This window comes from Pogoniulus pusillus, chromosome 15, assembly GCF_015220805.1.
Source record: "Pogoniulus pusillus isolate bPogPus1 chromosome 15, bPogPus1.pri, whole genome shotgun sequence".
Lineage (NCBI taxonomy): Eukaryota > Metazoa > Chordata > Aves > Piciformes > Lybiidae > Pogoniulus > Pogoniulus pusillus.
In genome coordinates, this window is record NC_087278.1 from 19,646,562 (window position 1) to 19,659,905 (window position 13,344).

The 13,344-nt window shown below is 50.5% G+C and overlaps 1 protein-coding gene across 1 annotated transcript in view; it reads right to left on the bottom strand.

Annotated features, from left to right (window-relative positions):
* PTPRO (protein tyrosine phosphatase receptor type O) overlaps positions 1-13,344 on the bottom strand; it is a 164,783-nt gene that overhangs the window by 20,560 nt on the left and 130,879 nt on the right. Inside the window, exons 12-16 of the mRNA XM_064155602.1 lie at positions 12,937-13,057; positions 8,885-9,024; positions 6,162-6,294; positions 5,011-5,131; positions 1,818-1,886 (exon numbers count right to left, since the gene is read on the bottom strand). Of these exons, the coding sequence (XP_064011672.1) occupies positions 1,818-1,886; positions 5,011-5,131; positions 6,162-6,294; positions 8,885-9,024; positions 12,937-13,057 (584 nt within the window). The remainder of the gene's footprint in view (positions 1-1,817; positions 1,887-5,010; positions 5,132-6,161; positions 6,295-8,884; positions 9,025-12,936; positions 13,058-13,344) is intronic.

Genomic DNA, 13,344 nt, shown 5'->3' on the forward strand with positions numbered 1-13,344 from the left:
ACAGATATAGATCCTAAATCAAGCAACAAGAACCTTCACCTTCACATCCAAACCTAATAATTCATTCCACTCCCCACAAAAAGCAGCACATTGTGGTCTTAATAACATCTGTTGCTAGTTTAATCATTTGATTCAAGCCTGGATGCTTAATTAACAGGAGGGTTTGATCTGCTGCCTTTGCCATTAATGCAGTCCAATAAGGGAAGCTGAAAGAGAGATTAGTTTGCACTGCACACATACAGCTGGCTGCTCTTAAAGCTAAACCAGGCAAGTGGAGCTTGTTTAGCACCCAGGTAATTAGCAGCAGTGAGGTATGGACAAGACTTGCTGGGCTTGTTAGTTGTTTGCATGCCTCCTAGCAAAAGCCTCCTTGTGGTGCAGTGTCAAGCCACTTAATCCTGTCCTTGCTGGCAGGCTGTGTCCTATGAGATCATGGAAGCATTTCCCTGAGCATCAACTCCTCTTTCCAACTCTTTGGCTGTCAACAAAGCTGGTCATGGGTGTGAAATCAGGGAGGATATTTCCCTCTTCCTACATGCTGCAGTGGGGCTGACAGCAGGCTCTTAAATATCTGCTTCTGAACCTGGCTTGGAAGACAGAGATTGTCAATAACAAAGCAGTCAATTCTGGGGCTATGTTGTTAGCACTCATTTGATAATCAAAATAGGAATGGAAGTGCCTACACTGGTGTTCATCAGGGAGCTCCCACAGCTCTTCTGCCTCTATAAAATCTAAAGCTGCTGACTTCTTTGTTCCACTACTTCAGCTGACAGTGTCAGTGATGGTTTAGAATCCATACTCAGTCCCTGCAACTCTTGTAGGTAGTTTTCTAGGCTAACAAAATCACATTTTTAAGTTACAGCACATGTTTGAATTGGCCTGGCCCTGTCTTGCAGCACAAGGAAAGGTTTATTAATAAGATTGCTAATTGGCCATCTACAGGCAAGCATCATTCTGGATGAAATATATCTCTGTGGAAGTGTTAAGAGGTCAAGTTTCTACACTTGGCTTCTTTTAAGTAAGTCTGCAAGAGAAGGGAAAAAGCAAACATCCTCCAGAAGCCTGTCTTCACCACTTGGCTGATGTGTGCATGCATGTGCTGGTTTGAGCCCAGCTGGGATATTCTGGTGAGAAGAATTAGATGCTAGGCTGTGAAAAGGAACCAGTGGTGCTGGCTGCTGCACTCAGAGGCTTGCTGAGATGGATAAGAACACAGACATAGATAAGAGAGTCTCTCTCTGAGCTTTGGGCTACACTTTTCTCTCTAACTTGCTCCCTGACTAATCCCTCTGCTTCCTAATCCCTCTGGCCAACCTCCAAACTTGCCTTGAATGTAAGGCAAAGTCTGGGGTAAGGTAGAGGGGTGGGAGGAAGGTGGAAGGGTGGTTGGGAGCCCCTCCTGGGGACTCTGGTTTCTGGCAGGGCTGCTGTGTATTACCTTTAACTTGTGTATTGCTGTCTATAGCTGTATAGATTGTAAATACCTGCTTGTGCATTGTGCTAAGCTGTAAACAGAAAGCTTCATTCTCTTTCCAGTGGCTGAGTCTAGTCAGGGTGATTTTCTTAAGTGTGTGTGGGGGCAGGTAACACCCAAACCATCACAATCCATCATTCCCTACTAAAGCCAGCAGGTGACAGATTCACAGCCTCGAGTCATCACTCAGGAAGTAAAGCACTAACACCAGAGGTGTAGTAGTTCTGTCTTAAAGAGGGACAGTGAGGAGATAAAAAAGCAGCACTTGTGATTAAAGATGGTATTATCCAGAGAGGCAGAGAGGGAGAAAACCACAACTAAAACCTTGGCTTCAAACACTCACCAGTTGTAGGGAAGCTTTCCATCTCTCTCTAAAGATGCAAAGTTGACGAAGGTTCCAGCTCCACATTCCCTGTGTCAGGAAGACCATTTGGAACAAAGTTACCATTTTTATGGGTTCACCACCCTGGTAGTCACTCGTGGAGTTCTAGAGAAGGGCTGAAAACTCACACCTGTCACCAGGTCTGAGGCAGTCTGTGAGACACAGGACTGAAATCCTTTCATGAACTCCTCCAAGTCAAGAAATCAGAGAATCATAAAATGGTTTGGGTCATACAGGACCTGCAAAGGTCATCTAAGCCACCTGCCCCAGCAGTGAGCAGGGACATCCCCCACTAATTGTTTGCCCCAGTGCACAAGCTCTATGAGCAGAGAGTGAGGGAGCTGGGGGTGTGCAGCCTGCAGAAGAGGAGGCTCAGGGCAGAGCTCATTGCTGTCTGCAACTACCTGAAGGGAGGCTGTAGCCAGGTGGGGTTGGGCTCTGCTGCCAGGCAAGCAGCAACAGAAGAAGGGGACACAGTCTCAAGCTGTGCCAGGGGAGGTCTAGGCTGGATGTTCTGAGGAAGTTGTTGTCAGAGAGAGTGATTGGCATTGGAATGGACTGCCCAGGGAGGTGGTGGAGTCTCTGTGCCTGGAGATGTTGAAGCCAAGCCTGGCTGAGGCACTGAGTGCCATGGTCTGGTTGATTGGCCAGGGCTGGGTGCTAGACCTCCCCTAGCACAGCTTGAGACTCTGTCCCCTTCTTCTGTTGCTGCTTGCCTGGCAGCAGAGCCCAACCCCACCTGGCTACAGCCTCCCTGCAGGGAGCTGCAGACAGCAATGAGCTCTGCCCTGAGCCTCCTCTGCTGCAGGCTGCACACCCCCAGCTCCCTCAGCCTTTCCTCACAGGGCTGTGCTCCAGGCCCCTCCCCAGCCTTGCTGCCCTTCTCTGGACACCTTCCAGCACCTCAACATCTTTCTTGAATTGAGGAACCCAGAACTGGACACAGCACTCAAGCTGTGGCCTGAGCAGTGCTGAGTGCAGGGGCAGAATAACCTCCCTTGTCCTGCTGCCCACACTGCTCCTGAGCCAGCCCAGGATGCCATTGGCTCTGCTGCCCACCTGGGCACACTGCTGCCTCCTCTTCATCTCCTCTCTCCCAGCACTCCCAGCTCTCTCTCTGCCTGGCTGCTCTCAGCCCCTCTGTCCCCAGCTTGCAGTGCTGTAGTAGGCAGCCAAGTGCAAGATTCTTCATGTGATATTTTTACATAAGACAATTTCCTTTCCTGACAGCAGACAGTAAATTCATATCAAATATATTACAGAGATTATCAAAGGATGAAAATTCCTGTACAGCTCCAAGCCCAGGAGGTGAACCACATATTAAGGCTTTGGAGAGGCTTCCACGGTTCCCTCAGGCCATAATATAAGGCAGTGAACTGTGACAGGTTAAGACTGCCAGGAAAGAGGAGCTGAAGTTCAGTGTTCAAGGTACAAATAGTTGGTGCAGACAGCTGAAGGAACCACAGGTTCTGTTCAGAAGGGTTTACTCCTGCCATACAGTTTTTCCTTTCTTCTCCTTGGCAGAGAAAATGTGAAGCATTTGTGTTATAGGTGAACAGGAGGATCTGGGACCCCTTCTGCATTTCTGGGTCTCAGTGTATATTTTGCTGCATCCTGACTGAGCAGAGGGACAGACTCTAGGTGAGGCCATGTGCTCTTTCCTAAGCTGCAGTTTCCAGAGGAAGCAGGCTCATATGAGTGCACACTTTGGGCAACTGGAAGACCAGGATTTGGGTGCAGACTCACAAATGCTCTAGAGAGAGACTTTTAATGTCCTGGGCACATCCTCCCCTCACCCTAGGGATCTGGCTGCCAGAGCTCAGGCCTTACATAGCTTCTGAAATGCAGCATCCTGCACCTGATGAATTTCTGTGTTGATAAGGAGACTCTCCTGCTCTATGAGTGATCTGCAGAGCATTTTGATGGCTCACTCATTGCCAGTTGCCTCAGAGCCTAATTATCATTTAAGTTCCTTTGAAGTGGTTGCATTTCTTATAGGCCCTGTCCTGCAAAGCTTAAAATGAGACAGAGGTTGAGGCTTGCACCTGTGGTCTGCAGTGCAGGTAAACAGAGGGAGATGTGCTACTCCTACACAGCAGCAAGGCAATGATTTTGAAGGCATCCTGATCACAAGCACCTCAAGCAGCAACCATGCACACAACCATCCTGAACTGCAGCTGCTGCTGCCATCTGTTAAGAATCAGTCAAGGTTGGAAGGGACCACAAGGATCAGCCAGTTCCAATCCCCCTGCCATGGGCAGGGACACTCTATCCTAGAGCAGGCTGCCCACAGCCTCAGCCAGCCTGGCCTTAAACACCTCCAGCCATGGGGCCTCAACCACCTCCCTGGGCAACCCATTCCAGCCTCTCACCACTCTCATGCTCAACAACTTCCTCCTCACCTCCAGCCTCACTCTCCCCACCTCCAGCTTTGCTCCATTCCCCCACTCCTGGCACTCCCTCACAGCCTCAAAAGTCCCTCCCCAGCTTTTACGTAGCCCCCTTCAGGTCCTGGAAGGCCACAAGAAGGTCACCTGGGAGCCTCCTCTGCTCCAGCCTGCACAGCCCCAACTCTTTCAGTCTGTGCTCACAGCAGAGCTGCTGCAGCCTCTGAGCATCCTCCTGGCCCTGCTCTGGACACACTCCAGCGTCTCCACAGCCCTCTTGTCCCAGGGGCTCCAGAACTGGCTGCAGTACTCCAGGTGGGGTCTCAGCAGAGCAGAGCAGAGGGGGAGAATCACCACCCTGGCCCTGCTGGCCACATTTCTCCTGCTGCAGCCCAGGATCTGGTTGGCCCTTTAGGGCTCCAAGTGCTCACTGCTGGCTCCTGTTGAGCTTCTGGTCCAGCAGCACCCCCAGGTCCCTCTCCTCAGGGCTGCTCTCCAGCCACTCACTGCCCAGCCTGGATTTGTGCTTGGCATTGCCTTGGCCCAGATGAAGGACCTTGCAGTTGGTCTGGCTGAAGCTCATGAGCTTGGCTTGTGCCCACCTCTCCAGGCTGTCCAGGTCCCCCTCGATGGATCCCTGCCCTCCAGCCTGGCTGCTGCACCACACAGCTTGGTGTGGGCAGCAAACTTGCTGTGGGTGCACTCAGTGCCACTGTCCATGGCAGCCACAAAGATGTTTGCTGGAATGAGGAGAGATCTGGACTTACCTGGCCATTTGGAGATGTTTTCTCCTGAGCACAACGAGAGTCACCAGTAGCAGTCCAATCAGAAGGATGCTCAGGATGGCTAACACAGAGATTACCACTACGTTGGGGTTCATCTCAGTGACTGTGCATACAAACAGAGACTCTTGGTTATTCAGTGCAGAAGTGCTGACAGCTCTGGGGGGTTGTTTTTATGTTCCTCTGAATAATCAATACATTTTGTGATCCAAAAAGCAGAAGGACAGGCTGAGACTGTGATATAAAGGGTTGAAATTGGCTGAATAACTTTGGCAATAACAAAATACTCTGTTTCAAATAAGAGCTGGAATCAACTCCAACAAAGCCTTGGTGTCTCTTTTGTTTATTGACCATGAGGCTAGATGATCCTCTTCCTGTAGACAAACCCTCTCTGCTTTGCTCCCTCAGATAACTTTACATCCATAGAGGAGTTTGGGAAAGCATTTTTGGGAGTTAAAAAGCATAGAGGTTTTATAGCTAAATGTCAGCCACTGCATCCCAACATGGACTGGTGTATGATGTACAGGAGCAGTGATTAAAGCTGGTTAAGGCTCCTTAACTAAGCAGAGATGACATTCATCGTTCTGAAGGAATGCTCAGCACTTAGTGCCATGGTCTAGTTGATTGGATAGGGCTGGGTGCTAGGTTGGACTGGATGAGCTTGGAGGTCTCTTCCAACCTGGCTGATTCTATGATTGATCAGGAGCTACCCCTTCAGAGTGACTCCTCAAGATCTTCTCACTCCATCTCCACTGAAAGTACAGAAGTGGTTTGTTTTTTTCCCCTGGCAGCTTATAAATGTGATTTTTCTTTTTTGGGGGGATTGGCTGACATTTCTTTCTCCACAGATCATCCAGCAGTACCATGGCTGTTCAGCCTTGACATCAACAAACTAACTCCCCAGTTTCTAAAGCCCAGTAGGAAATTAAGCCTCTAGTTCATAGTTTCCAAACCCCAAGCAGGGATTTTTCCTAAGGACTTTTTAAAGCTGCTTCCTCATCCCATCCACATCTGGCAGCCTTTATGAGATACAAACCACCCCTGGAGCCAGCATTAACAAAAGCAGCTTTAGAAAGCAAGCAGAAGCAGATGTTGTAGCTGGAGGAGAAAGAAGTGAGCAGGGAAGCATCGCTTACCCATGGTGGAAACGGCGATGAAGGTGGGGACGCTGGGGCTGTTGTGGCTGAAGGTGGTCACACTGCAGTTGTAGAAGGTGGCAGGGGTCAGGCTGGAAATGGTCACTACGTGTGAAGAGACAGTGACAGGCTCCTGCAGACATGGGGAGACACACAGAGAAGTTTGCCTCCCCTGTAAACGCAGGGGCACGAATCGACACTTGGTTCTCCAGCAGCGTAGCTGACCAGGGAGGGGAACCAGGGCCTGGCCCTGAGAACAGGCAGCTGGCAGGCTGCGAGAAGAGAGGGGAGGAACTGGAGTGAAGACAGCAGCAGGGGCAGCCCAGAGACTCCAGGGAGCCCCAGGAGACCTTGTGGAGGGGCAGGAGGGTGCCTCCTAGGGGACTGATGTCCCAGGAGGTGCAGAGTTACCAAGGCATGCAGTGAAAAGGAAGACTAAGTTAATTCTACTCAAAGCACAGCCAAGGCACTCAGCCTCCTGCAGCCTCCTATGAAGACCTCTCATCTCTGCCTCTGAGAAGCCCTCTGGGGGGCCAAGGTGGGAAACAGAGCTAGAGCAAAGCCTTTGGGTGGCAAACAGAGCTAGAGCAAAGCCTTTGGGTGGCAAACAGAGCCAGAGCAAAGCCTTTGGGTGGCAAACAGAGCCAGAGCAAAGCCTTTGGGTGGCAAACAGAGCTAGAGCAAAGCCTTTGGGTGGCAAACAGAGCCAGAGTAAAGCCTTTGGGTGGCAAACAGAACTAGAGGAAAACATTTGGGTGGGAAACAAAGCTAGAGCAAAGCCTTTGGGTGGCAAACAAAGCCAGAGCAAAGCCTTTGGGTGGCAAACAGAGCTAGAGCAAAGCCTTTGGGTGGCAAACAAACCCAGAGCAAAGCCTTTGGGTGGCAAACAAAGCCAGAGCAAAGCCTTTGGGTGGGAAACAAACCCAGAGCAAAGCCTTTGGGTGGCAAACAAAGCCAGAGCAAAGCCTTTGGGTGGCAGCAAAGCCAGAGCAAAGCCTTTGGGTAATAGCTATCATCAGACGTTTTTTGTAGCTAGTAGAAGCTCCTTCATAGAATATGTTCACACCACCTTTTAATTACTCATGTCCCTGGTAAACACCTCTGTGTGTTTCAGATGCTGATGCAGCCAAAGCAAACAAATATGACAGGTACACTGACTTAAAGATACAGCTCCTTGAGTTCCCCCAGAGGCTGCAGAACTGAGGGTGAGTTGCAGATGTGAGGCCAGAGACGCTGAGCCAGTGGTTTAGAAAGTGAACGAGGAGAGGTTGTGTCAATGAAGTCACTCCAAACAGGGAGTGCTGTAACAAGGCTCAAGCACTGGGCTTTCTCCAGAGGCCTGCTGCCCATCAGAGGCTGCTCTCCCTAGGCCAGCAGGGGTCCTGTTGTAGTGCCTTTCTCAGGTCCATTATGTAAACCAAAGCACATGTTCCTGAGTGTAAAGGAGAAGACTTTCGTGCCCCGAGCTAAAAGGAGGGGCCGCGGTTTGGCAGTTAGACTTGCTTGGATGTTTGCTATTTTTCTTCTGGGAAATTTAACTGAGTCAACCAAGATCCAAGAGGTTCAAACCCAGGATGCTGCTGCTGCTGCTTTCCATTTTGCTGATTCACAAATGGAAGAAAGAGACAAAAACGTTCATGTAGTTAGCCCAGAGAATCACAAGCAAAGGCTTTTCACCACTCCAGTGGAAAAGCATCCTTTCTACAGCTTCAGATGGGAACCTTCCCCCTTTTCTCATCAAGAGAGAAAAGAGAGTGACAGATCTAATGAGAATTGTGCTGACAAGCTCTCTGCATTTCCCAGCACCAGATGCAGACACCCACTGAAGCTTCTCCCAAATGGAGATGATCTTAAAACAAATCTGCTCTGCACTGGAGCTGTAAATCCCATGCCAACCTCCCTCACTGCTTTGAACCTCTCATGACTGGAAAATGATTTATGAGGACTGACTGAAAGAGTTGGGGCTGTGCAGTCTGGAGAAGAGGAGGCTCCCAGGTGACCTTCTTGTGGCCTTCCAGCATCTGAAAAGGGTCTACAAAAATGCTGGGGAGGGACTTTTTAGTCCATGAGGGAGTGCCAGGAATGGAGGGAATGGAGCAAAGCAGGAGGTGGGGAGAGTCAGCCTGGACCATGTTCATTGCCCTTCTCTGGACACCTTCCAGCACCTCAACATCTCTCTTGAATTGAGGAGCTCAGAGCTGGACACAGCACTCAAGGTGTGGCCTGAGCAGTGCTGAGCACAGGGGCACAAGAACCTCCCTTGTCCTGCTGCCCACACTGCTCCCGAGTCAGCCCAGGATGCCATTGGCTCTCTTGGCCACCTGGGCACACTGCTGCCTACTGTTCAGCTTCTCTTTCCCAGCACCCCCAGCTCCCTCTCTGCCTGGCTGCTCTCAGCCACTCTGTCCCCAGCCTGTAGCACTGCTTGGGGTTGCTGTGGCCAAAGACTGACACTGCTGGATGCAAAGTGCTTCTCCCCTGTAAGACAGAAGCCAATTTCAATATTGCAAAATAATAAAATCCTGAAGTATTTGAAGTAGTTTAGCTTCTAATGGTTTTGTTCTGAACCACATGAACACATTTGGGTTAATGATATCACCTGGACATTGGAGCATAAAATACCATTGGGCTTGATACACAAAGCAGCAGATACCAAAGCAGATAGATGCAAGGCCCAGTCTGAGAGATGAAGAGCAGAAATAGAAGAAGAGATGCTTACATACCTGGACTTGTATTTCCTGACCAGATCCAGCCTGCTGGCAGTAGACTTCAAAAAAATCAGCCACTCCTTCTTCCACCCACAGCAGAGTCACAGAGGTCTGAGTTTTGTTGACAGCAAACAGTGATTTTGGAGGAGCTGGTTCTGGTTAAGAGAAAATCTTTTATTAGTCTTATCTATGAGTTTCCAGACAACTGACAAGAGGAAGCCTTGAACAAAAATGAAAGCAGTGCCTGGTGCTCTTCTATCTTTCATTTCCTCCAGATAAAACCTGCCAGTGCAAAGCTCTGCCTCTCATGATGATAAACTGCCACTGCAAAATGGGAAGGTGATGAAATGCCTTGGGGTTTCTTTTCTCTTTAAGCAGTTCTCTGTTTGGAGAGTCAGATAATCACTTCCCTTTTCAACAGAGCCCTTGTTTGGGGATGATCTTCATATTCTGCTAACAGCATAATCTTAGCAGGAACTCTCTGGGGAGGAGGTGGCTGTCCACCTGCTAGCAACACAGGTGGCCTGAGAAAGCTTTTTCTTCACAACGCCTGCCCCAGGGGATGATAAAATCCCACAGCTGAAGGCCATCAGGCTTCACTTAACTGCAGCAGAGCAAACAGTCAATTAGCAGTCAAACAAAAACCAGTCTGGTGGTGGGGTTTTTTTTTGTCTCCAGGCTGAAATTTAAGGGCCATTGGGTCAGTTGGCTGCAGGAATTTTCTCTGCTCAGGGAATGCAGTGGTTGAGGTCTCAGGGGTCTTTGGTTTGGTTTTCGTTGCTGCCGTGCTAGAGAACACAAGATGGGCAAACACAGAGGGGGCTGGTGAGGAGACAGCTCTGTGATAGGAGGGGTATGGAGGGTCACCTGAGAGTGATGGCACCAGAGACACTGTGAAACACAGGGGGGCTCTGGCATCTCTAGGCTCAGCTCGCTGCCCATGGACCCCAGGACTGGGAGAGCAGCAGCCCATGCGTAATGGCACTCAGAGCAATCTGCTCCATGTCCTGCCCTGGCACTGAGGTCAGACTGGTAGGTCTGTAGATCCCCAGACACTTTTTGCTGCCCTTCCTGCAGACAGACATGAGACCTGCCAATCTTCAGTTAGTTGGGTCCTCCTCAGCTAGCTAGGACTGCTGGTGAGTGGTGGGACATGCCTCAGTGAGTGCTTCAGCCAGCTCGCTCAGTAGCCTTGGGGGTATGTTGCCCAGCCCCAGAGGTTTGGGTGTGTCTTATTGGTGCAGTAGTTCTCTCTTGGATTGCAGGATCTTCTTCCCACCCTCAGCTTCAAGCTCAGGGGGGTGGGTACCCAGTGAACAACTGGGCCTGCTACTAAAGGCTGAGGTAAATTCCCTGCCCTTCCAACACATGGGGATGGGCTGTTCCCCTGTCTTTAAGGCTTTCCTCTTGAGCAGTGTCCAGCCTTCCTGGACTCCTTGGCTGCTCAGGACTGACAACCAAAGGACACTTGACTAGTCCCCAAAACAAGCCAAAATCTGCCAGCTGGAGGCCTATGGTGGCAGTTCTGTTGGCCCCCCTCTTCACTTCCACTGTCCAGAACTCCATCATTCCATGATCACTGTGCCCAAGCTGGCCTTCAACCCATACCTCAGCTGTAGGTCTTCATTGGTCACAATCAGGCTCAGCAGGGCCCCTTCCCTTCAACAGGAAGTTATCCTCCACATGCCTTAGGAACCTCCAAGACTACTGCACTGCATTCCCAGCAGACATTAGGGAAGTGGAATGCATGCATCCAGGTACCAGGGGGCTTCAAGTCATTGCTCTGATTTTCACTGCTGTTGTGCCAGATGAGCACACAAGGGGCAAGTATATACAAGAGAGAACTCCTCGTGACAGAAGGGGTATGAAAGGCCTCCTGAGAGTGATGGTGTCAGAGACACCCTGAGACACCCATGGGCATCTGCACCCAGTGCCTCTGGCCCCACAGGATGTGGCCTCAGCTGCCTCCTCCAGGGCCAGCTCTCTACCTGCAGACCCCAGGGGCTGTGCAGGCAGTGGCCTGTGGAAGCCATCCCTAACTGCTAACCTGCCTGACCCAACCTGCAGTGTGGAAGACACAGAACAGGAGAGGAATTCTTGGGGAGCAGAGGCAGGAACAAAAAAGCCAGGCAGGGTATGAAGGTAAGGGACACCTTTTTACCACAGAACATTAAAAGACCAAGGCCTGATCCCACTTTGCATACTGATGACTTCACACCCTGGGTACTGGCAATCCCTAGCTTCCAGTGCCTCAGTCACTCCAGGCTCCTTTGCTCTGCCTTCAGAGACTGCTGTGTTTGGGATGTACATTCCCAAGCTGTTTCCAGGGTTTTCAGATTTCCTATCTCTGGATGGCTAATGAGGTTGTCATTCTCAAACAGTGACCTGAGTCCAGGATCCAGTGTGCCATGGACAACAGCATTTTGCTCTTATTTTCACCCTTCACAAGGAATTAGTCTCAGGTTTGACAGAGCTCTGGGATGGGACAGAGGATGTCCCTGCTCACTGCAGGGGGACTGAACTAGGTGACCTTTGGGGGTCCTTTCCAATTCAAACCATTCTATGATTCAGTACTCCTGTGAGATGCTGTCACAGGAGGCTGGACAGGATGTGCAAGATCCACCACCAAAACTTGGCACAAAGGACTTGCTCAAGTGGTTACAGACATTTTGGAGACAATCAGATCAGTGTAGTAGGGCTGCAGGCTGACAAGATTACACTGGCATTAGGGAGGGAGCTGGGCAGGGACCGTGGCTGCTTCTGTCTCAGAGAGCTTGCTGTGTGCACGTTGGCCCAGGGCTACACAGGAAAGCATCCCTGTCCCTTGATCACACCCATCTGGCTGCTCTTACATTCAGAAACACAGCCCAGCCCTTACTCCAGGTAGAAAATAGCTTCAATTCAAATGTGAGGTTTGCATCTGGGCTCCATCCCAAGCAAATAGTTTGTTTTTTCTGCAAGTGGAACATTGCCAGGATGAAGCACACATCGTGGAGGGAAGAACATTTGGCAGGAGTGCTTAAGTGCCTGCCAAGTGCTGAGTTGTCTATCACTTAGGTGCTGTTCCTACTAGTGCTAATCACAGCTCCCATTGCTTCCTCAGAAACAGGGAAGGAGAACCTCTGGTAAAATAGTTTTACTATTGTCTATTCAAAGAGCAAACAGCATAAAGAAAAAAACAAACCAAACAAAAAAATCCTCTTCCATGCAGAAGCCTAGAAGTGATGTATCAAAAAGTGATGTATCAGCCCTAGGAGGAGAGGCTGAGGGAGCTGGGGGTGTGCAGCCTGCAGGAGAGGAGGCTCAGGGCAGACTATCTGAAGGGAGGCTGTAGCCAGGTGGGGTTGGGCTCTTCTGCCAGACAACCAGCAAGAGAACAAGGGGTCACAGTGTGAAGTTGTGGCAGGGGAGGTCTAGGCTGGATGTTAGGAGGAAGTTGTTGTCAAAGAGAGTGATTGGCATTGGAATGGGCTGCCCAGGGAGGTGGTGGAGTTGCCGTTCTTGGGGGTGCTGAAGCCAAGCCCGGCTGGGGCACTTAGTGCCATGGTCTGGTTGATTGGCCAGGGCTGGATGCTAGGCTGGGCAAGCTTGAAGCTCTCTTCCAACCTGGTTGATTCTATGAATCAAAGAGGAAATGGTGAATGACCTGCTGAACCACCTAGCCACACACAAGTCTGTGTTACACCCCAGAGTGCTGCAGAGGTTGGTGGATGTGTTCAGCAAGCCACTTTTCATGGTTTATCAGCAGTTCTGGCAAACTAGGGAGGTCCCAACAGGCTGGAGATTATCACACGTGATGCCCATCTATAGGAAGGGCTGGAAGGAGGATTCTGGGAACTACAGATCCATCCATCTGACCTGGATACCAGGAAAAGTCATGGAACCAATCATCTTGAGTGCCATAACACACCATTTAGAGGATGATCAGGAAATCAGGGCCAATCACCATGGGTTCATCTCCTTCTGTGACAAGGTGACCTGCTGGAAGGCTGAGGAAAAGGCTGTGGGTGCTGTTCAGCTGTCCTTCAGTAAAGCCAGGCTGCAACTTAGAAGCAGTCAGTGCTTACCCAGTTTCACAAGGCGGAGCAGGGAAGTGTTGCTGCCTCTTTCAGTGCAAGCAGTCACCGAGAGGTTGTAGATGTCCCCCGGAGGCAAGCTCAGCACTGCAGTCATCACACTGCGTGTTACCTGCAGCAAGCACAGACAGCAGCCGCTCAGCGCCGCGTCAGCCGCGCGTCCTCCTGCTAAGATTGACCTGGGCAGTTAACACACTACAAAGGAGGTTCTGTGCATCACAGCAGATGTCTTCCACAGGCTCTAGACTCATTACAGGCACTGCTTCCTGCTGACACCAGCTGCTGAAAGCCAGGGCAGGGGAGGGCAATGGAGCTGGGGCAGGGCCTGGAGAGTAAATGTTATGGAGTGACTGAAGGTGCTGGGGCTGTCCAGTTTGAAAAAGAGGAGGCTGAGGGCAG